General features: G+C 42.2%; 1 protein-coding gene across 1 annotated transcript in view; it reads right to left on the reverse strand.

The window, feature by feature from the left end:
- kif6 (kinesin family member 6) overlaps nucleotides 1–26,349 on the reverse strand; it is a 117,326-nt gene that overhangs the window by 52,985 nt on the left and 37,992 nt on the right. Inside the window, exons 11-13 of the mRNA XM_080414058.1 lie at nucleotides 23,604–23,709; nucleotides 19,549–19,687; nucleotides 3,826–4,008 (exon numbers count right to left, since the gene is read on the reverse strand). Coding sequence (XP_080270184.1) covers nucleotides 3,826–4,008; nucleotides 19,549–19,687; nucleotides 23,604–23,709 — 428 coding nt within the window. The remainder of the gene's footprint in view (nucleotides 1–3,825; nucleotides 4,009–19,548; nucleotides 19,688–23,603; nucleotides 23,710–26,349) is intronic.

A 26,349-nucleotide genomic window follows, 5' to 3' on the forward strand; every position in this document is an offset into this window, starting at 1 on the left:
CCTGACATAAACCCAGTGAGGATGTAAGCATTGCCAACGTTTTGGCTACAACACTACAGTATATAGCATTCATAATTTAAAACCCATTGCCTTTTTTTTCTTGCTAAATCCTTTTTTTTTTGGGAAAACTCCTAAATGAGCCTTTACCTGCCAGGAAGGCATCTGTGTATACATGCAACAAGCCAACTGTATCAAATAGTCCTCAATCCTCCCCATCCATCTGGCGTTCGGTTGAACTCAACTTGAGGAACAATGTAGTTCTCTCAATGCTGTGGCGTGTGCGCTCACAGTGCAGGGGATGCAGAAAAAGGTCAACCAGATGGAGATAGATTCCAAAGGGGTCATGGTGTCAAACGAACTAGAGAGAGAAGTAATGAACGAGGGGCGCGTGGGGAAAGGCAAGCAGCGATCTCTCTCTCTCGAACTTGTTCCACATTAGATCACATGCCATTCCGAGAGGACTGATGTGGAAGACGTGTCATTTATCAATGTTTATTATATAAACCGTTGCTTCACACACCATCCATCACGGCACCGCTCACTGTCCCTGTTGCGAGTGATAGATTCCATCCCTAATTTGGTCTGGTCTAAGTCCAAGCATGTGTTTGTTTTTTAATAGGCTCTTCTTTCAGAGACCCCTGTTTGCAATTACCCCCGTGCGTGGCCTTTTTCACCGCACCGGGCATCATTAGCCAAAAATGTCGAAGAGAGGATGAGGGAGTTGTGGTTTTTACTGAAGACAGGAGCGCGAGCTTCGGTTTTTGATGAGTCGCTGGCTCATGCCCCTTTTTACCCGACGGCTATGATCGCGCTCATTACGGGGACTCAGGTTTATCATCGCACTTAAGTCTCCACTTAACCAAAAAACACAGAGGAAGCCAAAGAAATGCTTTGCCGCCGGCCAGGGAGGATGTCTCTCCAAGAGAGTCGTGATGGACTTGACTTTTTATCCACTTCTAATTCTCTGCGTCTGCATCCTTTTGGCCTTTAAACCCTATATACTTGGTTGACTGGATTTCCTCAGGGCTCTATTCTATCTATGCTAGTGTCTTTTCTGTTTTCGCTCTACATTAAATATCTTCGCTGAAAATAGCAAGCTGCAAGCTCACGTTGTGAGCTTGTGGATGTGCTATTTTCGACGAAGGTTCTCCCCAGAATATGCTGGGGTTTAAGTGTACCCAATTTTTTTCTGAAAAACTTATGTTGCTATATATATATATAGCTAAAATCTAAAATGACACAAATGAGTGACAGTTTACAGAAATGTAACAGTGTTAAGTCTCTTTATTACACGGCTTGGTTGAATGCTCGATTCTAGTCAATCACAGCATTCTGCGGTCTCTTATTTCTCAATAGCAGACCGCTGCTATTGAATAACGGACTTATTCGCAAACAGCTCATTAGCAACATCTGTGGTAGCTGTAGAATGTAATGGATATATATATAGAATATTTTCTATAGCAGAAATGCTTTCTAAATTAATACCAATAATTTTTGTGGTTATACTTCAGTCAAATTATTATTATTATTCTTTCAGACATACAGGGCTGTGTGCTTTGCATTGAGGTCCTGCATCACCCTGTCAGGGTTTATCTCGCTTTTAATGATCTCTCATGTGCTACATACAGTATAGATCACAGGGACTTCATTATGACTCACCTTCTAAGACAGTGCCGTGTCAACAACGATACAGAGAAACGGTGGGTATGATGATCAATTGTAACACTGTGTGAACTGTGGGAATGACCTGTGGGAATGATCGGCAGTAACCTTTCCTTTAAGTCTGTGCTTCCTGTTCTCAGAGAGAATCTCAAAGTCAGAAATCTCAAACTCCCGAGGCAATCCAGTGAGTAATCAAGATTTGTTGTTTTGGGATCAAAGTTGCGGACGGACGGACGGACGGACGGACCATACTTAGAGCCCTGTTGCTAGCTAGTTTTCTCAAATCTTGGACCCTAAAGCACATCTGAAAAGTAACTCTAAAGTTTGCTTTGCAATAGTCTTGGCCCTTGGCCTTTAGCTCATGTTCCACTAACTATTATGGGCTTTGAAGTCCTCAGCTCCTAATCAGCAACAAATTACAGGTTTAATATACTGCCTGGTGTTACTGTGCTGACACGAGTATATGAAGCCACTTCAGTGACCTCTAAAAAGGATACTCCTAAATGGATACGAGCCCGCTGATGAGATCGGTTAGAAATAGGTCAGTCCTGGCAAAAGAAAATCTTGAGCCTCTGGCAGGCCGAGGTCCTCACTATGCAGCAAAATCCTCAAGTCAGGGATTTGTAATGCATTTAAAAATGTCTCCAAAGACAACCTCAACAGGCACGTCGAAAATAGGCATGACCACAAGCAAAGAGCGGCCGACATTCCAAAGGAGAGAGATCACCCCCCCCCTCTCTGCTGCGCACCCGCCCTATAGCCCCAAATGTATTTCCTATTCATTTCCTCTCCCACCTCTCACGGGGGTGTCTCAGAGAATGTAGTTCACGTTCCGTGAAACAGTGAAAATGCAATTTGCTTTAATAGTTTGTTTTGATCCTGGAGGCCAGGTTTTTACAAGTGTAAATTGGTAGGTTTGAACTCCACGCCACGGCTGCTCTGGAAAGGTCTAAAGGCGCACAACTATGCAATGAAGTGGCAATTTCCAACACCACACAGTCAGTCATGGCTACTCCCAGTCTAATGCTTCATTTACACTCTGCTGTACGGCGGTGTCGCTCACTGAAAATAGTTACTCTACAAGCTTTCGCAACAAGAACAGTTGTGAGCTTGTAGAGATACCATAAGCGAGTATGAAAGAAGCTTAATGTACTCCCCGTTTCTCAGAACGTGGCACAGAGCATTTTCAGCTTTTCACTGCTTCAACACTAAGGGCCTCTAGTTTTAGGATTGGTAGAGTTAACTCATTAAAACCGGGAAAGCATCTGTGTCATCTGGGTACTTGGCACAAAAAAGTTTGAGAACTACCGTACTGATTTAGAAGGCATTTGTAGAATCGGCCTCAGGTCTTAATGGGTTCATGTTTATCAGCAGCGCAATTGATAGGTTTGGAAGTTTGACACACAGCAGCACAGTCGCTACAGCTGTGGCTGAAAAGCGACAACCCACCCCAAGACCAATTTTACTGCATTCTATTTTGCCATTTTATTATCAGTCTGTGCACACTCTCCAGTGAGTGTACAACGTGTGGTTCTCAAAATAAAGGGGAAGGGAGTACGTAATATTTGTTTACCCGGTTAGATATGGCTGTGCTTAATCAAACTTGCACTTTGTCAGCGGAATATTGCCCACACACACACACACACACACCCACCCACATCGGGAACGCCACATCCACAGCAACAGTTTAAGCTCACAATGGATAGTTGGGCATCTCGGTGATGACAGGAGATTTCGTTAGCGCCTAGTGTGGAACTATTGCGGAAGGGTAGTTATTGGCAGAGTGAGCCAGTTACCGCCCTCAAACTACAGAGGCCTGAGGCCTGAGTATCTGGGGAACTCTGAAATAATATTTGCTTGTCTCTTAAAATGGACACCAAAGGCTCTTGAGGGGCAATTAAATCAAATTACACAGCGTCTCGGTCGGGTGGAAACCTCATATGTCCGAAACTGTTACTTTTCAGGATTCAAATTCAAAAATAGCAAAAGTAGCAGATCGACAAGCTCGAAACGCGTCGCTTCGCGCCACGTTTCGAGCTTGTGGATCTGCTACTTTTGACGCGTTTGTGGGACGCTGTAGTACGATCAAAACACAAAAAGTTCAAATATGGAGATAAGAGGTTTCTGCCCGACAGCGACGATAGCCAAACATACATACTGTACCTCTTTTCCTGTACAGTGCAGCCGGCCTCCCATGGCCAGTAGAGAGGCTGTCAGTGCTTCCAGCCCCAGGCAGTGACAGTGCAGACGCAGAGGGCAGACCGTGGCCGTTGGTGATGTTATCTAGCTGAGCAGCGGCGTCCTGGGCTCTCTTCTTCTCCCTCCTCAGCATGCCAACTAGGATACCTGCAAGACTTGAGCTTAAGGACAAACAGCTGTTTCTTTGGCCTAAGAAAAAAGAAAGCTTCTCTGTAATGCATAGCAACAGCCCTTGCCATGATATCATCAGTATTCAAGGACCAATTCATTTTGTTTGTGTATTCTACGTAAGTAAGACAGGTTGAGGACATAAAGACAAAGAGAGGAAAACATAGACACAACGGAACCTTTTACAGGGTGGGTCCATTTTCGCACTCTCTAAAGCTGCAATGCATAACTTATTTTAATGAATAAAACCTTATTTCAATCAGTCTATATGTTAATAAAACATAACTAGTACATCTGCAGTGGCTGGAGGTGGTCTCCCTATTCTTCTCCCGGCCGTTCCGACCTGGCGGAGATGATTAACACTCTGGATTTGACAGAGTCGAGGCAAGCAATGGTGTCACGAAAAATCTTGAACTAGATAGATGCTAAAAATAGGAAATGGTGCAGATCTCGGGATCCACGTAGAAACGGCGTGGCTCCCATGTGGATCTCAGACATCCTGTGAACAGGCTGTGACATCAGTCATCTATGAAGTATCTATGGCATACAGTATGTTTCAGTGAAATGGCTTCCATAATGAAATGTTAGTTACAATATTTCAAAAAGTACAAAACTTGAAAGAATTCTGTGGCCCACTGGCAGTGTGCATGCAACGTTTGGTGCTGATCGGTCTAGCGTTTTGCGAGATTAGCTCAGGACATTCAGACAGACCGAGCACACACACGCACGCACGCACGGGCGCACGCACGCACGCAGGCAGGCATACTGTAGTGTACACACACATATCCTCTCATAGATGGCTAGCCTCTTGCAGAGCCATGCCATAAAAACATAAAAAGGTAAACATCCGCATGCACACACTGTATATATATAGAGAGATTTTTTGTTAACCGCCATGTGCTACAGTGTAGATATGTGACCTTACAGGCCCAGGGAGATGTCATGGTCTGGGATGAATCAGCGGAGCCCGAGAGGCTGCAGACAGCCTGCCAAGATTCCACACAATCTTCTCCTGCTGATGAGCGAGCGAGCGTGTGTATGTGTGTGTGTGTGTGTGTGTGTGTGTGTGTGTGTGTGTGTGTGTGTGTGTGTGTGTGTGTGTGTGTGTGTGCACTGTAAGTCTGTTTATGAGCACACAGTAAAATCCTATGTGTTCATTTATCAGTTTTCTAACACGTAGCGTAAACAAACGGAACACACGGTCGTACAACGTCAATCTCCCTCCTGATCCTGGCGGCTGCACCCTATGACTGACACAGCCCTGGGTAGGCACCCAGACCTGGCGGAGATCTGCGCTCCAAGGAGCGCACTTCTCTACAGTGGTTCTCAAAGTGGGGTCCTTGGGGGGGTTCCAGGGTGTCCCCAGAAAAAGCAGTTAATGTAGCATCACAATATAATTTTAACCACTTTATCCATTAATACGTTGGCTATTCAAAAATAGAAGATCTACAAGCTCACAGCGCGTCACTTCGTGCCACAAGCTTGTACATCGGCTATTTTTGAAAAATATATTTTTCATATATATATTTTTTTTTACATAAATCTTCTCTTCTGGGGGTCCTATAGGCACGAAAAAGTTTGAGAACCACTGCTCTAGTTTACTGTGTACTGGATGGCTCACACTGCAAGAGGAGACATAAACCCCTCTAGGTTCTCATTCACACTTCACACTAATGCCATGACACGTTTCACCGCTCCATACACCTTGTCCCTGTGCATTAGGACAACTGCCTATAATGGTTTCCTTCTCTGCACGCTGTGCCCTTCCAACTGCCAACTGCTACTCTGGCTTCAATCAACCGCTTTCAGGCCGGATTTACTGATTAGTACAGAGTAAAAATCCACACTGTTAACTTTTACTCTGTGTAGTGTGTAAATGGATAAATTAACACAGATTTGACTGTGCACCCATCATTAATGACGTATACCATAGAACACAAAAATAGACATTTCAAGACAGCCCTGGTTGTCGTCTGACACTATTACATGACGAGAGAAACACAGCAGGAACACACAGTTCTGTCCTGTTGTGAAGGCGGGAAGGGAATTTATCCTGGAACAGATATAGACCCATGAAGACTTATTTCATATTTTTTTGGTATATTGTCGCTGTCAGGCAGAAACCTCCATATTTTAACTTTTTGTGTTTGTTAGTTTCTTCGTAAATTAATGTCGTACTACTTGATCATACTAAAGCGTCACACAAAAGTATCCAAAATAGCAGATTTACAAGCTCGAAACGTGGAGCGAAGCGACATATTTTGAGCCTGTCGATCTGCTATTTTTTCTAATTTTTAAATCCTGAAACAATAGCAGTGTAACATATGTTATATGCCCAGTTTTGGACATGGTTTCCACCCGACAGAGACGATATGACACATTTTTTGGGTTAGAAAAAGAGCAGACGGATGCAAAATTGGGACTGTATGAACAACAGTGACAGAAAAATCACAATAACAAAATGGCTGCACTGTTGGCTGCTGCCGAGGTGGTCTTCGCCATCTCAACAGAAAGCATATTATGACCAAATCAAAGCATGTCAGAAATAAAACAAGCTTATATGGCTAAAGCCTTACTAACGCGATCTTCTCAGCCAGGAGGTCCTTGTGGTCAAATCTGCAGAGCTGTCATATTTTCATCATCAGTATGCAGTCTCATAAAGTATGTATTCACCGTCAGGTGGAAACCTTGTATGACCAAAACCGTTACTTAAACACTTAAAATAGCAGATTTACATGATCACAAACGTGAGTAGATCGGCTATTTTTGCTGCTTTTGCACGACACTATCATACAACAAAGTAAGACATAATTACTAAATATGGAGATACAATGTTTCTGCTAGACAGTGACGATATTCATATCGTCTCTGTGACTTTCCAGGATTCAAATAAAAAAATAGCTAAAGTAGTAGATCTACAAGATCTTCGCACCACGTGTTGAGCTTTGTAGATCTGCTACTCTTGATGCTTTTGTGTGACGCTGCAGTATGATCAAGTAGGGCATTAATTTACAAAAAAAAACACAAAAAGTTAAAATATGGAGATAAGAGGTTTCTGCCCGAAAACAGCGATATGGGGGAAGGGGTCACTCCACTTTACAGTGTATGAGGAAAACAGATGATTCCACATCTTCCCGTTGTTCCACTGAACAGTGGAGCGTATTTGATGAGCTAACGACAACTGGTAATTTGCCGTCAACACGTTAGCCGTCATCACATGAGCCTGGTTCTTCTCATGAGTTCAGGAGACATCTAGTTGTGCCGGGCTGAAATTGGGTTGGTCGACACACAATTCAGGCTTTTCAATCGAGTGCAGTCAGGAAAAAAAACTGCAGTTGGATGATAAATGGGTATTATTTCGTCGCTGTCGGGCAGAAACCTCTTATATCCATATTAACTTGTGTTTTTTTTGGTAAATTAATGCCCTACTTCATCATGCCACAGCGTCACACAAAAGTATCCAAAAAAGCAGATCTACAAGCTTGTCAATCTGCTATTTTTGAATTGGAATCCTAAAAAGTAACATTTTCGGACATACTGTATGAGGTTTCCACCCGACAGACGATTTCTGAGCGAAGCCAGAGAATCTAATTCATGTTTCTCTCAGTGGATTCGAAGCGGACGACAGTGTCACCAATAACACAAAAAGCAATAACATTCTCCAGTTACAGTTTCCAACGAAACCAAACCGTACAGTCTTTGCAAAAATGGCAAAAAACCTTACAACCGGCACAATTCTAAATGAGCTTTGCGTGCCAAGCCTGGAAAGCCAGGTAAAGGTTGTCACCGTTTTCCTGGGTCCAATGTTATTGTTTCGTAGGCGGTTGTTCAGCAGGGTTTTTCCATTACAGACATTTCATTTATTTCATTTCATTTTCCATTTTCTACTGATTAAACACTACCAATGGCTGCTAGTGTATGTTCTGAATTTCCCTGGAGGAGGTATGCCGGGCTGTGTGGCTGGGGCGACATGCCATGTGCTCAGAATGCTGTGGTCTCCACGCTCAGCGCATGACGTCTGTTGAGTCTCTCCTTTTCATCTTTCTTGTCACCCTCCATTATACTGCTGAGCCAACAAGGCAGACAGTCCAACGAGTGTAAACAAAGTATAATTCTTTATCCTTACTGGCAAAAACAACATTAAAAAACATTGTTGGGATGAAGAACCCAGAGATATCTCCATTGTAACATGATCATCAACGCGTAATGGTTTCCGTTGTACTTTATCATAATCAATCTTTTCCCGTTGGCAAATAGATAGAACATGTCCGGTAATAATCGAGAAGAGCGCTTTTTAAATAATTGTCTCCGCCAGGCCGAAGGCCGAGACTATGTTTTGCACCCTGTCTGTCTGTGTGTCCGTTCATCCGTCCGTCCGTCTGTGAACAGCTAATCTCCGGCACCGTTGACCCGATGTGAAACTGTGCGCACACACTGGATGCCAGAGCAGAACCTCTGCCCCAAATTTTTCACATGGGCCTGTTATAGTGCCACCAGGAGGACGATTTTTGCTAAACACATTTTTTTATATGACTCCTACAGATTTTGTCCAAACATCACGCACATCAGTACACATGATCTTTATAGTCATGTGATCAAGTCGGATCTGTCCGATTTTTCATATTACATCCTGATTGGCTAAGATTGGCATCTAAAGTTTGCTGGAGTGGGCCGTTTTGAAATCATGAACGCAGCGTCCGACTGCTATGAAACTTTGAACGCACATTCCCACTATGTTGAGGAACAAAAGCAACCCTTTTCACATTGCCATATTATAGTGCCACCAGGAGGCAAATTTTTACCAAACATTCTTTGCTCCTACAGATTTTGTCCAAACATCACGCAAATCAGTACACATTATCTCTATGGTCATGTGATCAAGATGGATCTGTTTGATTTTTCCTATTCCATCTTGATTGACAAATTCCGAACATTGCTGGCCCACAATAACCTACCTGACCTGGCGGAGACCTGTGCTCCGAGGAGCACTTTTTCGAGTGTGTTATAGTTTCTATAGATCAACGAATCGGCACGGAATATTCTATAGATTGATGTAATAGATTTATAATCGGCTAAATCAGTTGATTAACCACTTTTACTATTTTATACTCTTGTCATACTACAGTGTCACACAAAAAATGCTGCGTTGTGAGCTTGTAATCTTCTGTTTTCTTTATAATAAAAAAATATTATTTTTAGAATAGATTAAATCGATTAGCTCAATTAACTGTTGCACCTCTAGTGCCTTGCTCAAGGACACATTCATGGTGACTGGATATGGATGAGAAAGCAGTATTTATTCGCCACAGAGCTGATCTAATAATTAGAACCTCTACACCAGCGGTTTTCAAATGGTGTGCCGATTTTGTTACAATCACACATTATTGCAATATATACACCTACACAAAAAGTTATTTTAAAAATGTACTATATGAGTACTTTGTGGGTACTAATTCCAATAAAGAGGTCAATTCTAAGCTCTAAATAATATATTTATTGTAACTACTTCATCCCTATTCTGGCCATGTCATTATAGGTGACAAATTATGTTAATGTCTATCTATTATTATAATTACTTTGCAATGAATACAATAATAACTTGACTTTATATAGTGCCTTTCAAAAACCCAAGGACGCTTCAAGTAAGATCAACAAAAATAAAACAAACTATATGCCAAAAGCCTGTATGAACAAGTGTCTCTTCAATGCGGACTTCAATACAGGTGTGCCTTGAGATATTGACTTGCCCAGTGGTGTGCCTTGGACTCTGAAAGTTTGAAAACCACTCATCTACGCTCCTGAGATAGATGACAGAAGTGCTTTAGCAATGCCAATGAACAGAAGATGACAAATAAGCAGTCTGTTATGCAGAAAAAGGTTTGCCAAAATGCTTGCAAATTTGTAATCATTAATCAATCATGTTTCACGTGAAGGAATAAGTATTTTACCACAGCTGGCTGGGACTTATCGCACCTCAAGTTCAGTCAAACTGTGGCATTGTTGAATAAAAAAAAAAAACATTCCTATTGAGCAGCCAGTAAGCCAGAAATGTCTTATCCAAGAAAGACAAACTGTGCAGTATCAGCCATCCTGGCACTCTCGCTAATGCTTGTCCCAACATAGCTTATCACGAGAGTCTCATTAGTAACTGTAATTCACAATCATCGAAATCGTTGTTCTAACGACATGAACCCTATTGTCCCCATTCTGGGCATATCATAATAGGCGAACATTCAGCAAAAAATAGGTGAACATGCAGCGAAAATAGCTGACATGTTGACAAAGATGTTATTTGCGGCAGAGAGATTTGGTGGAGCGGGAAAAAAGGAGCAGACCAAGTATAGACCCCAAGGGAACCCCAGTCAATTAAGTACGTAGATAACAAGTGGTTAACCCTGTCCTATTTTGCTTATCATTGCTGTCGGGCAGAAATCTCCTTATTCTAACTTTTTGTGTTTTTTTCATAAATGAACGCCCTATTTTATCAAACTACAGTGCCACACAAAAGCATCAGAAGTAGCAGATCTATAAGCTCGAAACTCGGTGCGAAGCGACGCCTTTTGAGCTTGCAGATCTGCTACTTTTGAATTTGAATCCTGAAAAGTGACAGTTTTGGACATATGAGGTTTCCACCCGACAGACACAATATACAGTATACACAACACACACTGTACACACATGCACAACTGCACATACACACACTCTCTGACCAGATAAAGGTGGTCTCGCATAGTCACGAGCTATTCAAAGCCCAATTTTTACTTGCAGCTATGTTCAGCTACGTACAATTCACAATTTTATAAGAACAGACAAGTGCACTGTACGCTGTGAAAAGACCAACGTAAACAGATAAGGGAACAGCAATTTGACTCAATCAGTAATCATTTTCATAACAGTAGACACAAAACAAGTTCAAGCTGCTTGGCAGACTCTGTTCCCCTACAAGTGGAAGCTCTTTAGATCATTGGTTCTCAAGGTGGGGTCCGGGGACCCCCAGGGGTCCTTGAGGGGGTTCCAGGGGGTCCCCAGCAAAATGTGTTCATACAGCGTCACAATCATTGTAACCTATTTATCCATTTATACGTTTGAAGTTTACATTAAAAAATAGCACATCTACAAGCTCACAGCGCTGCGAGCTTGTACATCTGCTATTTTTGAAAATTGTTGAAAAATCTTGAAAGTGTTTTTTGAATAATATTCTCTTCTGGGAGATTTTTTTCCAATGGGGCTCCGCGGCCAAATATATATCACTTTGGGGGTCCTTGGCACCAAAAAAGTTTGAGAAACACTGCTTTAGATGGTGGTGTTCTCACAATATTGGCACAATATGTGTCTCTCACACAAATAGACGTCCCAGAAGTCCCAGAAATACACAAAAACCTCCAATACTTCAATGACTTGACTTTTATGTACTGCTACATTAACCTCATGAACCATAGCGTCCCTCTTCTGGGCATGTCATAGTAGGCAAACATTTGGTGAAAACCAGCAGATCTACAAGCTCACGCAGCGCATAGTGAGCTTGCAGTTCGGCTGTTTTCTGTGACGAGGGAAAAAAGGAGGGGCCAAGTACAGACCCCTGGGGGACCCTGGTCAACGAAGTACTGTACATTGGATTTAAGTGGTTAACATAACAGTACAGTATAACTACTAAAGTAGTGCTAGTAATAATAAGAGAACATGAGGTTTTATTACAACCAGATATGCTGGGCAGGATAACAAATCGTTGCTGTCGGGCAGAAACCTCTTATCTCCATATTTTTACTTTTTGTGTTTTTTCGTAAATTAATGCCCTAATTGATCATACTACAGCGTCACACAAAAGCATCAAAAGTAGCATATCTACAAGCTGGAAACTGCTACTTTTAAAACTTTTGAATTTGAATCCTGAAAAGTCACAGTTTTGGACATATCGTCGGTGTCCAGGACGAACCAGCTAACTCCATTTTCATTCCTTTTTCATAAATCATCATATTGAACACCCTTTACGTCTGTGTAAAAAATCAAAACATTTGAACCAATGAAAAGTATTAAAAAGCACCTCTGACGAAAACTCCCAACTCCATTGGATCCTCAAACTGTCCGTCAAAAACAAACAACTCCCCCCTCTCCTCTCCAGTGCTGCCTTTTCACAGCATGAGTAGAGCGCGCTGGGCAGTGAACGAGGAGGATCACGTAAACAAACTCCCCGTAGTCTGTTAAAACTATGTGTACCTGTTTATCAAACTTGGCACTGACGCTGATGTTATGAAAACAAGTCATTATATTTCTAAAATCTATGAAGTGTTTAATGAGGAGAGCAATGTAACAAGAAGAAAGGCGTTCATAGCCTTTCTGCCGCGCTAGTTCTACCTCTTTGCAGAAGTTATTGTAATATTTAAAGTCCTGTTTATTATTGTAGGCCTATATAATAAGTGTCATGAAGCATCAGGGCATTAATTCACACGTTGTTGTGATGCATTGTGAGCTTGGAGATCCATTGTTAGCTTTTGGGAATTTGTACCCTTTTGAAACCTCTCCCTCAGCAGCAAGTGGAGCTATGGTGGACCTAACTCCATTTCAGCTTGATTTCTGCTCGTCTGAAACTACTAACTCCACTTACGCTGGGTAAAGTGTTGATTTACCCGCGATTTGGGTAAAGTGTTGATAATATAATGACACATGCAAGTATCTGACAATATATAAAGTCACTATACCAACTTTGATGAGGCAGTATTGCTTTGTTTTAAAAAATATAAGGTTTTCTTTCATTGAAATTTCCTGAAAAACGTATATTTTGTTTTTTCGTTTCCTGAACAATGAGCCTTTTGGAGTTAGCAGGTTCACGCTGGACAGCAGAGATACAGTATGAGGTTTCCACACGACAGAGACGCTATAGTGGGGTTTGAAAGATGTTAAGGCGTGGGAACAACATGACATCCTGGAGTCCCACACTGAAGGTGATTGGAGGATCGCTAGTATTGTTGCAGAATGCTTATGTAGATTAAATAAACGTGTGCATGCATGTGTTTTGAAGAAGATTTTATGCACTCATATAATACCATACCAAGAGGTTAATCACAGCAATTTCAGGGGCCCAGGAGTTCACATGATGCACTTCAAAGTAAAAGATGTTTTCTGAAGATGAATCACGCGCGTAGCCTTTTTCCACACTGGTGTCTGCAACGCTCCTAAATCACTAACAGCTTTCATTAAGTCCCCTTTACATTCCGAAACAATTATTTGAATTTAGAGCCATTCTCAAGAGAATCCGCCTTACCATAAAGATTCAAGTCTCAAATAAAACTCCAATTGCGTTAACCTCTCAGGTCAGAGTGGGAGAAGTGCCTAATACCAATGGTTCCCAAAGTGGGGAGTGATTTTGGGGGGTCCCCAGATGATTAGCATTGTTTTCTCACTCAACAGTAAACAAACCAACATACAGTATAAGTGTATACAGGGTATCTGCGCGTTTCTAAAGTGACAATTTAAGGACTTTTAAGACTGTTATGGCTCACTCCTCATCACCTTCACATTCACGGCTCCTCCCCCCTCACTGACTACTCCATGGCTCAACTCAGCACACCTGCTCTCCCTCACCAATCTCCGCACCTGTCTTCCATTCCACAATCAACTGCTGCCACTATAAAAGCCCAGTCTGTCCTATCTGCAGTCACACAACACGTAAGTACAGGCCAGCCTACAGTGTAGCTTTTCCAAGTTGTAGTGCTAGTTCACCATTTAGACGTACACTGTTATTTTCCAAGCTGTTCAACTTTACGCAGTTACAGCCCCAGCCTTCTGTTGTTCTCCCGTAGTGGTTATTTGTCACTAAACCTGCCTCTCCTCTCCAGTCTTCCGGATCCCCAGCTGAGCTGTGCCACCACGGAGCCACCGACCCACACCACCTTCACTCACTCCACTACCCTTCCCCTACAAACCTTGAATAAATACGCCCACAGGCTTCACCTAAACCTACGTCTCCTCTTGCTGTGTGCTTGGGTCACACACATTCACCAGCCATTACAATTACTATGTCAAAAGTAACCAAAAGACTATAACTATACAAAATTGTCAAACATTGCCATTGGCCAAATTGTTAAATATTACAAAAGTCGGCTATTTTCACAACATATATCTGTGGAACTGCGTCAAACATCATGTTATGATGTGAACAGGTTCACACCACACCAAGTCTTTACGATCTTAGCAAATTAACCACATGAACCCTAGCATCCGCTTTCTGGGGTGAACATTTTGGCTTTACCTCTTGCACAGTAAGATCCTCAGTGGTAATTCAACTCTGAGAGTGTACAAATGGACAAATTACCAATTTTACTTTGTGGTGTTACAACCAACATGCCAATGCCAACCTTCCAAAAGTGCAACCAAATCAATGAAATTGGATTTACCCCAATGAACATTGGCTTAAAGGAAAAGCATACAAAAGAAAAATAAGGTCATACCTTGTTGCATGCAAAAGGTTTTGAATTAATTAACGCCTTTTCTGTTGAGCTCAGCTGATTGCTTGCATGGAATTAATTTATTTCCCCTATCCCCCACAACCCTCCAGTCATCTCCACTTTCACCCATCCAATAAAACAGAAAGCCTGAAAAATAGCCTGAAAGCCTGGAAGCAGAAAAAAAGTACTAGATGAATAAATATCTCCAATACAGTACAGTATATCTTCTCTGTCGGGTGATGTCCAAAAGTAGCAAAAGTGGCAGATCTACTTGTAAGCTCGAACGCCGTGTTTCGAGCTTGTGGATCTGCTACTTTTCATGCTTTTGTGTGAGGCTGTAGTATGATCAAGAGGGGCGTTAATTTACGAAAAAACACAAAAAGTCAGAATATGGAGATAAGAGGATTTTGTCCGACAGCAACGATATCCACCAACATGACTGGTAACCTAGGGGGGGATATTGTGATTACAGGAAGAGAACACAGTAAGGCCTGTCTAAGCCGTAGCAATAAATTTCAGGACATTATTTAGAGGGAAGGGGAATCGGGGGTAATAATGTCTTGACGTGAGAGTGCATATCGCACAATCGCCAGAACTGTTAGGAGGAATCTGGGTGATCGCTGCCAATAACATAAACATGGCGTTGCACATTACTTGCACGCCATATCAAACCGGCAAATATGATGCAGTAGAAGCCAACTCTCATTCTTGGACACAATCAACAGTTAATGTGAGCCAAGAGAAAATAAAAGAGGACAACCTGCTGGTTGTTATTACTACCGATTCATTTTTCCACCTGAGATCTCAGTTACAAGTTACTCTCTTGGAGATTTCTTGAATCACTGTCATCCAACTTCTCCCATTATTTACACCTCGGCTCCACTCGCAGTTGCGAAGGTAATAAGTGAGTGGCTTACTATTGTCAAGCTAGTTTATGATAAGTCGCCCAAACATGCAGCAGCACAAGCCTCGTAGTAATGGGGGGGCCGTAGGAAGATAGTGAAAAAAAAGATATTGATGTGTACTGTTTGAATAACTCCACTTCTATCAAGGATAAACTTCTCTAATGTGCAGTCTAAAAACACTTAAGTTACTACAGCAGTGGTTCTTAACATAATGTGCCATGTGGCATTTTGCCCAGAAGTAAAGAGTATCAATACTAAACTAAAGAATCAGTAGTTCATTATTAAAGCTGCAATCTGGTACTTATTCTACTAAAGGAAACATTATTATTACTACAGGCCTGAACATCACAGGTCATGAAGACCTTTGAGCGACTGGTCCTGCAGCATCTGGGACCCTTAGTGAGTGACCACCTTGACCCCCTACAGCACTGTTTACCAAACAGTGGGTCGGGACCAATTTGTATGGCTCGCGAGAAAATGTAAAAAGAACAAAAGCATATTTCAAAAGTATTTCATGAATCAATCAAATACAATAAATCAATAATTTCCATAAAATTAAAATAAAACATTTAAGAAGTAGTGAAAATAGCAGAAACTACAAGCTCACAACGCGCCGCTAAGCGCCGCGTTGTGAGCTGGTATATCTGCTATTTTCCCTAGTTTGGGTCCCAGGGCAAACGTCTAATTTCTCTTTTGGGTAACCAGTGCCCTACAGGGACTGGCAACGACTCAATATCATGTTCTTTGACTTCAACACGCTCAAATGTCACCTGCTAGGAGAGAAGCTTGCGGTGATGCAGGTGGACCCTGGCATGGTGGCCTATGGGTCACGGCCTATCTTCATGACAGACCACAGCACGTGAGGCAGCAGCAGGGATGTCGTCGGATGTGCTAGTGAGCAGTGGTGGAAAGTAAGTACTGTACATTTACTCAAGCACTGTACTTATGTACAATTTTGAGGTATTTTTTACTTTACTGGAGTATTTCCAGTTTTCAGTACTTTTACTCCACTACAATTATTTGAAAACTTAAGTTACTAGTTACTTTGTAGATTTTGATTATTATTACAAAACATACATTAACCACTTCAGCCCTATACATTTCGGCCATTTGAAAATAGCAGATCTACAAGCTCACAATGCGCCACGATGCGACGCATTGTGAGCTTGTAGATCGGCTAAGATTTTTATACATTTGAAAACATGTGAAATGGAACATTCTGCACAATGAGTACTTTCTACTTTTGGTACTTTAAGTACATTTCGATACCAATACTTTTGTACTTTTAGTCAAGTAAATTTTGAATTCTTGACTTTTACTTGTAACAGAGTATATCTACATTGCAGTATTGATACTTTTACATAAGTAAAAGATGCGAGTACTTTTTACACCACTGGTTGCAGCATTGTAGATGTTTTGAGAGCCACCGTGCTGCATCATGTTCTACTGAGCATCCACCCATTGTTTGTTAGTCAGCCCTGTTGCTCTACCATCATGTTCTAATGTTTGTGGTGGATGTGTGTGTCATCTCTGCAGTAGGGCTTAGCTAACCATTACCATGTGCCCACTGGAGTCTCTGTACAAGGGCTGGTGGAGAGGGTACACCCGAGACCAGTGTTGCCAGATTTTGCGAGAGAAATACGCAACCGGGTCTATGAAAACGAGCTACGACTACTAGGCTACGGCTAAAAATCTTGATCAAAAAAATATATATTTTTAAAAACATTTTAACAACACAAATCTTGTATGGGGTGTCCCTGGCAACATATTTTCAGATGGGGGGTCTGCGGACAAATACATATTAATCTGGGGGTCCTTGCCATGAAAAAAAAACATTAGGAAACAAGCCCAAATAAGTAACCCCCCGCCCCCCCCCCCCCAAAAAACGCAACCCGCAACTACCAATATTTATAAGCCAAAAAAATTACTGCTTGTAATAAGCTGACGTGGCAACACTGCCCAAGACTCCACTTGTGGCTTTGTTCCACAAGGGGAACCTCTCACATAATGAACCCTGTGGAGACACAGCATCAGTCTGGCATCGCTAGAGATCTGTGGGATGGGAACTAATGCCTCCCAGCCCAGTGTCTTATGGTGGTGGGGCAGTGCACACCATGGGAAGCATGGTGATTAGCAAACGGATATGGGCTTTAACCCATAAAGACATGGAACGCATCTGTGTAATTTTATGATTTATTTGGCTATTCAAAAATAGCAGATCTACAAGCTCATAGCGCAGCACGGAGTGCCGCGCTATGAGCTTGTAGATCTGCTATTTTGGGGGAAATCGTGGAAGATTTGTGCAAATCTTTGAATACAGTATATATATATGTTTTAAAGCAAACATTTTTAACTCCGATCTTCTGGGGGTCCCTGGAACAACATATTTTGAGATGGGGGTCCGCGGCCAAATTACATATCATTTTGGGGGTCCTTGACATGGAAAAGTTGGAGCACCAATGATATAGCAACATACTGTTAGGATTTAGATATGTATTTGGCCGCGGACCCCCCATCTCAAAATGCTTTGTTCCAGGGACCCCCCAGAAGCAAAGATTTGAGTTACAAATGTTCGCTTTAAAAAAAGATATGTATTCAAAGATTTGCAAAAAATGTTTAAAATTTTTCAAAAATAGCAGATCTGCAAGCTCATAGCGCGGCACCGAGCATATTTTTTTTTAAAAAGTGGTTGCACAGATGCGCTCCCGGTTTGAATGGGTTAAGTTGTAACCTTGCTCTAGGTCTAGGTGGCTATTAGGAGATAGACACTGGAGGTGATGTCATCATCACGCCGGCCGAGCTGACGAGGGGATGATTACCACATCCCATAACGCCAGACCACCCTTACTGCGAGGAACGGCGAGTTTACATCTGCAAGACGTTCATCGTGAAAACAAATACAATAATAACTGTGATAGAGAGATAATACGTACGGCGTCTGTAGCGTATAACAGGCCTTTGCTATACATTCCAAAAATACAGTGTGTGTGTGTGTACTATTGAAACGTGCATCAAAGATAATCTGTCCCATACAGCGGCAATTTTCGTCAAGAGGTCTGCATTATGTATAGAGCAACCACTGTTGGGGAAGGGTGTAGCTAATTGTATGTCACATTTTGAAGGATTTTTCAAATCGTTACACGTGCCTAGCTCCAAGACACACCACGGTGAAATATCTCCACGATAATATCCTATTTGTCTTGGAGAGATGAGTTTTTTTGCGGCTAAACAATCAAGTGGACATCTAGATTTTCCGACTAATGTGCCCTGATCTAATGAGAAGCCGCGGTGAGGTGGGGGAGTGGGGGGGGGGGCACGAGAGGGGGGGAGAGAAAAATCATCTCCGAAAGCCATTGGAAATATCATCTTTTAGACAAGAACAATTATGATTAATAGCGGTAATTGCTGTCATTAACGGTGGAAGATGTATTTGAAGATACATATTCCAAAAACATTCCGTGTGGATTTTTTTGGGGGGGAGGGGGGGGCGGCTGGTGAGGACTTCAGCCCTGCTTAAATTACATAATTCATGTGTTTGAGAAAGCACCGCGCTCCAAGCGTGTAATTCCACCAGCAGCCGTAGGCCTAGTTCAGATTAAATATCTCTCTGCTAATGAAGTTAAACTGTTCCTGTGCCTTCAACAGTAAGTGTGATTAAATAGTTTGGCTAGACCGTTAAAAAAAACAATAAAATTTGAATTTAGGCTCAAACCTAAAATATACTGTCGTCATAAGCTTATTGTATATCATATTAGACTTCATTTTTCACAGTATGTTAGACATTATAGGACATTTGAACCAAAGCAAACAGAAACAGTATGACTTAAACAATGGCAAAGTTACACTGGCTGGGGTCTATTAAAATATATCGTCTCTGTCGGGTGGAAACCTCATACAGGATTTCAGGATTCAAATAAAAAAATAGCAAAAGTAGTAGATCTACAAGCTCAAAACGTGGCGCAAAGACGAGCTTGTACATCTGCTTTTTTGTATGCTTTTGTGTGACGCTGTAGTATGATCAAGTGGGCATTCATTTGCAAAAAAAACACAAAAGGTTAGAATATGAAGATAAGAGGTTTCTGCCCGACAGCAACGATATTAAGTCGTATACTGTACAGAAAAAATATACTGTAAGTTTAAACAATATTCTCCCGTCAATGGCCAAAGGATACTGATCTCGTTGTCACGTTGTGTCAGCATCTCCTTCAGCCTGGTGAGATGTGCTGGCTCTGGGCTGTCATGGCTTTCTGATTCCCTGACTTGCCCATCTTGTCGCTCATCCCCACCAGATAGCTTCTGCCGGATTATCACCTGCACAGTAAAAGACATTAGTATCATTGGTCAAGAATGAAAGAAAAAACGCAGCCCTTTCCATTCTTTAACCCAGTAAAACTTGAGGCCGACTTGAGGCCATTTCTACAAATGCCTTCTAAATCAGTGGTTCTCAAACTTTTTCGTGCCAAGGAGGCACCCCCAAAATTAGATGTATTTGGCAGCACGGACCCCACCAATCTGAAAATGTTTTGTGCCAGGGACCCCCAGAAGAAAAAATGCTAGCTAAAGTCTAAAATGACACAGATGCTTTTAATGGGTTAATGAACGTTGAACGTACTCTTCTGAAAAGTGGTCCTTGTAGGCACAAGAATGTGAACATACACGGACAAAGCACAGAAAAGAAGATTTGCCTCAATGGGTGACAAAGTTCACCCGATGAGTTTCAAACACTTTCTGGGACTAAATGTCATCCTAAAGGATGAAGATGCAAGAGCAAGGCAGAAACTGAGGTCAAAATACATGTACATGTACAACGTGCACACCGTGCACAATGATAAATAGACGGCAAAAACACAGAAACAAACAAGCCAGCCAGATGGACAGATCGGTATGGACAAGAGGAGCCAGCTTAGAGACGAGAACAAAAAAGAACAAAGAAATGCAAAAAAAGAGAAATTTAAGCCAGATCCGAGAATCAGCGAAGTATGACTGGGGTGATGCAGGGAGGAATGTAAACTGAAAAGGAGATGGGAGTATTTTTTTGGGACCATAACAAACCGGAGCAGAGATAAACAGAGCACTGGAGTGGGATCTGGGAATGGCTTCTGGTGGTCCGCTCCAACTCCCAACCAGAGGAGAGAGCCCCGCCCCGCGCAACGGCTCCGCTCAACAACGCCACACTGATTCAACCTCAATTCATTAACCACTAAAACCCCATATGGTTGACCGGAGTCCCTCAGGGCTCTATGCTAGTGTCTTTTCTGTTTTTGCAGAAAATAGCCGATCGACAAGCTCACAACACGTCGCAGCGTGACACGTTGTGAGCTTGTCGATCTGATATTTTCTGTGAAAGCCTTCCCCACAATACGGATGCTGGGGTTAAAGTGGTTTTAAGCAGTGGTGAGCCGGCCTGTCGCCCACAATGACAGAAACGGCTGAATAGTCTTTTTTTATACAAATAATTATGCCATGAAGCTATAATCCCAAACAGAATCGTAATAAGAGTTTTCTACCATTATCATGCTGACACCATGAAAGAGACTACAGAAATTAATGCTGACAAACTGTACGAGAATCAATGCTAAAAACCAACCAAGAAATGCGTCGTTGCTGTCGGGCAGAAACCACTTATCTCCATATTTTAACTTTTTGTGTTTTTTCGTAAATTCACGCCCTCCTTGATCATACTACAGCATCACACACACGTATCACAAGTAGCAGATCTACAAGCTCGAAAGGCGGAGCCAAGCAATGCGCTTTGAGTTCGTCGATCTGCTATTGTTGAGACTTTTCAATTAGAATCCAGAAAAGTAACAGTTTTGGCCATACAAGGTTTCCACCCAACGAAGACGATATCCAAGTTATAATGATCCCCACCACTCCTACCTGAGAAAATATAGTCACACAAAGTACACAGCAAAACCCATGTTTAATTTTAGTCATTACTTTGTCTACCGAGGTACTGTCAGAACTTGGGATCAGCTTCAATTCCCTGCAAATAATACCGTAATATTCATACTGTACATAGCAGGGTAATTTTCTCACCAGGAAGTCTGACATCTGCCATTTAAGAAACTACATGTGGTATTATATAATTATTGTTTATTTATGTTCTCATGATGGATGGGTCTACCAAAAGTTGTATTCTAAACAAATTCCTCTCTGTAATTTACAACTCTCTGCGCTTATTTGATGACAGTCATTTGATTACATTTCAATCACAGTTATTTTGTTAAAATCACTTGGTTTTTTTTGTATTAAGAAAAACATATTCAGCTTTGAATACATTACTTGTACTGTAGATGAATGAGAGCAAGTCTGCAGTGGAAATGTGAGCAGTGACGAATACGTTGGCATCAGGGTTGCCATGTCCGCTTATTATAAGCAACTTTGTGCTTGTTTTTATGTGAAGTCGCTTGTAAATATTGGTAGTTGCGGGTTGCATTTTTTGGGGCTTGTTTCTAAAGTGTAGTTGTTTATTTGGGTTTGCTTCAAGGGGCAAACCCCCGGAGCTGGAATTGAAGCTCTCTTCCGGGTTCTCCAACAGCTTGCAGTTCCTAATGGCCCAGCAGATGTCGCTATTTCACCTTCTACCGGTCGCAATACAATATACTCTCAATAGAAGTCAACGAGGTTTTGGGCGGCCTTTACACTTGATTTTATTACCTTAGTAAACATTTTCATAAACACTATATGTTTTCAATCGCTAGTTTAAAGTCTTTTTTAAATCATCATAATAAGCGTTTAGTAAATTATAGTCCCATTCATTTTAAAATGAATGATAAAGTAGGGTATGTTTCAAGGGTTTCTACTGGTTCTACCGTGTGAAGACATGCCCTCGCTGTGGTTGCAGCCAATAGCATTTTGGGAGATACAGCAGATTTTTTTTTTACAGTCTATGGTTTGCTTCCTAATGTTGTTTAAACCAGTGGTTCTCAAACATTTTCATCTCAAGAACCCGCAAATTAATATGTAGGTCCATTTGTCCGCTGACCTCCAACTGAAAATATATTGTGACAGGGACCCCCCATACAAAATTTGCGTAGTAAAAATGTTTCATAAATATTCAAAATATTTGTATTTATATTTTTGAAAATAGCAAATCTACAAGCTCGCGATGCGACGCGTTGTGAGCTTGTAGATCTGATATTTTTGAAATAGCCGATGTATTTAGGTTTAAAAGTGGTTAAACTGCCAGCCGCTTCTTTGGGGCTCATTTTCATAGACCCGGTTGCTTATTTCTCAGCAAAACCTAGCAACACTGAGTGGCATAGTTTCTTAGCAGTGGTGAGAATTGTGCGCCGGCGGGTCCACATACACATACTTCAGGACCTCAGAGAGAACGCGTCAACATTTGACACCTTACGTCTAATTAGCTGACAAAAAGAAAATCGGCAAACACTGAACTGTCTAGACTCCAGCCGGGCCATGGGAAAATCAACAGGTTGTCACTTTCTGGCCAAAGGCACAGAGTTATTACTTCCTGGCCAAGCCGCAGAGTCAGAAAATTAGCACGAAGAAATTGGGTCTTTGAAAACCCATTGATGAAAAAATAACTTGGAAAAAGAACTGTCCAGAAAAGGCAAGGTTAAAGTGTATAGGTTAACCACTTCTTTTTTAACCATCCTTATTTTTGGTAAAGCAAACATTTTCAAACATAAAAAAAGAAGAAAGAAAAACAAGTTTAATGTTTATATTAAACTTTTGGTAACGTTTATGGTGAGTTCCAGTGACCAGAAAGTACTGTAACAGTCATCATACAGTAAGTAGACGGATGCTGTGGTAGACTGAGGAGGACCAAGAGAATAATGCACCTCAAAAAACAGGTCAGAAGGGGGCGCCATTTAAAAGTAGTGAGTGGTCAGCTGGCCACCAGTCTCCTTTCATGCTTGTGTGTGAAAATAATCACAGGTGTCACTGTATCTCCATAATGGTACAGTACATGCTACAGACACTTATTATAGACAGAGAGACAGAAGGGTACTTTATGTAATCTTTATGTAAGTGGGTTTACTTCCAATAAAATTTATGAATTAATTAATTAACAGAGTAAACCAGGAAAGCATCTGTGTCACTTAAGATTTTATCTATATACACTGTATAGCAACATCATTGGCACGAAAAAGTTTGAGAACTACTGATTTAGAAGGCATTTGTAGAATTGTCCTCAGGTCTTATGATGGGTTAAATAAAAGAGCAACGTTTTTTTTATTGAAGGAAGAGGATACAGTACCTTGAGCAAATAGAAGCAGTGATGTATTTTTCTCATGTCCGGTCCCAAAGCCAGGGCCACCTCAGGGTCTGGGTCATCCAGATAGACCTTCACTAACTCCTCCAACCTGAAAACAAACACACACACACACACACACACACACACACACACACACACACACACACACACACACACACACACACACACACACACACACACACACACACACACACACACACACACACACACACACACACACACACACACACACACACACACACACACACACACACACACACACACACACACACACACACACAATGTATCTTGAAGAATTGAAATTGCTTCAAAATTAACAAACTGGAAAGACAAACTGTACATATAATGTCACATATCGTCTCTGTCGGGTGGAAACCTCATATGTCCAAAACTGTTATTTTCAGGATTTAAATTCAAACATACAGCTAGTAGATCAGCTGTAGATCAGCTACAAAAAGTAACTGATCTAGAAGCTCGAAACGCGGCGCGAAGCGACACGTTTTGCGCTTGCAGATCTGCTACTTTTGATGCTTTTGTGTGACGCTGTAGTATAATCGAGTAGGGCATCAATTTCAGGGCAACATGTCAGTTTGCGGTTCCCCCCTCCACGTCATCAGTCATCACCACGGAGTGCTCAGGCACTCCAACAGTTAAGATCTATATTTGAAGCTGAAACCTCTGATGTTTAAAACTTGGTCCCAGTCAAAGAAAACTATTTACTTAAACATGTGCTGCAGCTCCACCACTGCCTGGCCCTGTTGATAAACTATCACTAGATGATAGTCCAAACATTGGTTCTTCCAAGATCTGGAAAAGCGGCCACTGGAAAAGACCAGAGAAGAGGGCACCGGTCCAGACGGGATCCGATGTAGGCACGAACAACGTGCGGTCTTCACTTTTCCACTAGAACATCACCCAGGGATTGAGACACGCAACGTTTACACTGACGGGTAGGACTTAAAACAAACGCTGCGCTCTTATTTCAAGGCCCTGCGAGTCATCAGGGGCTTCTCGATACGAAGCCCGAGCTGGAGAATGTCCTACTAATGCCATGTACAATATTTGAGGAGAGAAAGAAGCCCTCATGCTTCAAAAAGCCACAATGCAACTGTTTCCAAGTAACGACTTTGCCTAAGTGTGAGATGATGTGAGGATTAGCAAATGACTGGATATAATGTTTAGATAAAAGACATAAAAAAAGAAACCTCCTGTTTATCTCTGACCGACTGTAAGGCCATTCTGTGTATATACAGCAGAATCCTCAGTGTTCATTTAACTCTGAGTTACAAATGGATACACTAACATTGATGATTTTATTGCGTTTCATTGAATGAACGGATACTAAAATACTGGGCTGCACCAGACAGCAAGGACGATTGCCTATGGAGAACACGAGTGCGGGAAGTCAACCGTTGTATGGCTGTTGATATTATGTTAGCTCTGGAAATGCGAAAACAAACGCGGCGGCATGCAGGAAAACGTTCGCATGCACCGCCAATTTGCCACTCGGGACAATGTCAAAGCATAATCCAAGAGAGGAGATCATTAAATAAAAAGTCGGCATGTCAGTGAATGTGGTCACGACAGACATCATTAAACACCCCCCTGCGTGGGCTAACCACCACAAACCGGGGAGGGGGGAGGGGGGGGGCGCACGACTGGGGTGAAGGGGAAATAATAAAAAAAAACGGCCTGAGCGAGGACTAGGGAGCGGTAAAGACATCAGCACTGGAGGCAGCGTGTGCCAAGTCCTTAATGGAACCTCTGGCTTGATCTCTGGCCCCTCACTGACTGGGCTCCTTTCTGTACCGTTTTTGAGTGCAACGACAATAAAATAGCCGTCCTGGCTGAGCTACAGCCTCGGGGGGAACGCCATTACATACGGTTCTGCATCAGTGAGCCGAGCCTTCAACTCAGCAACGACGCGTAGCCATGTGGGCGCTTTCGACAAACCCCAAACCCCCGAACATAGCAATAAATCAGAAATACATATTTACCCGGTAGAGTCTCCGAGTCTTAAAGCATGACAAATACAAATTAGTGTCCTAAAAAAAGGAGGACCTCCTCTCCTCTTTGAGTCTGAGCTCTAGCTGTAAACATTTTGGAGGGCTGACAGGGACCAGCGCAGGCCTATTCCCGTCCTCACTGTCCTGAGATGACTGGCTCGCCGAGGGCTACTGTTCACACACACACACACACACACACACACACACACACACACACACACACACACACACACACACACACACACACACACACACACACACACACACACACACACACACACACACACACACACACACACACACACACACACACACACACACACACAAAAGCAACGATCGTGCCAAAAACAAAAACCTTCCCAGGTCGTCCAGAACAACTATGGTGACTTTAAATGGCTTTATTACGTTCTGGCTTCATGTGGCATCCTCAAATCTGGATTGCGGGCGTTTGTTCATGAGCCGTTATGTCGACACTCTTGGTCAGGAGCATGTACTGTAGGTGTAAGCCTTGCCGAGCCATGAGGCCCATAGGGCAGGAGCCTATTTCCTGTTTCTGTAGCACGAGGCAGCTTGATGTACAAGTACTCCCCCTGGACATGATGCTAGTATGTTGCAGGGACTTACCCCCCAATCAACCCTTGATTCTGAGTGCCAAGCAGGGAGGCATCGTGTGCCATTTCTAGAATCTTTGGTATGACCCGGCGGGGGATCGAACCCAGACC

The sequence above is a fragment of the Gymnoscopelus braueri genome (assembly GCF_963280865.1).
Source record: "Gymnoscopelus braueri genome assembly, chromosome: 19".
In the NCBI taxonomy this organism is placed as follows: Eukaryota; Metazoa; Chordata; class Actinopteri; order Myctophiformes; family Myctophidae; genus Gymnoscopelus; species Gymnoscopelus braueri.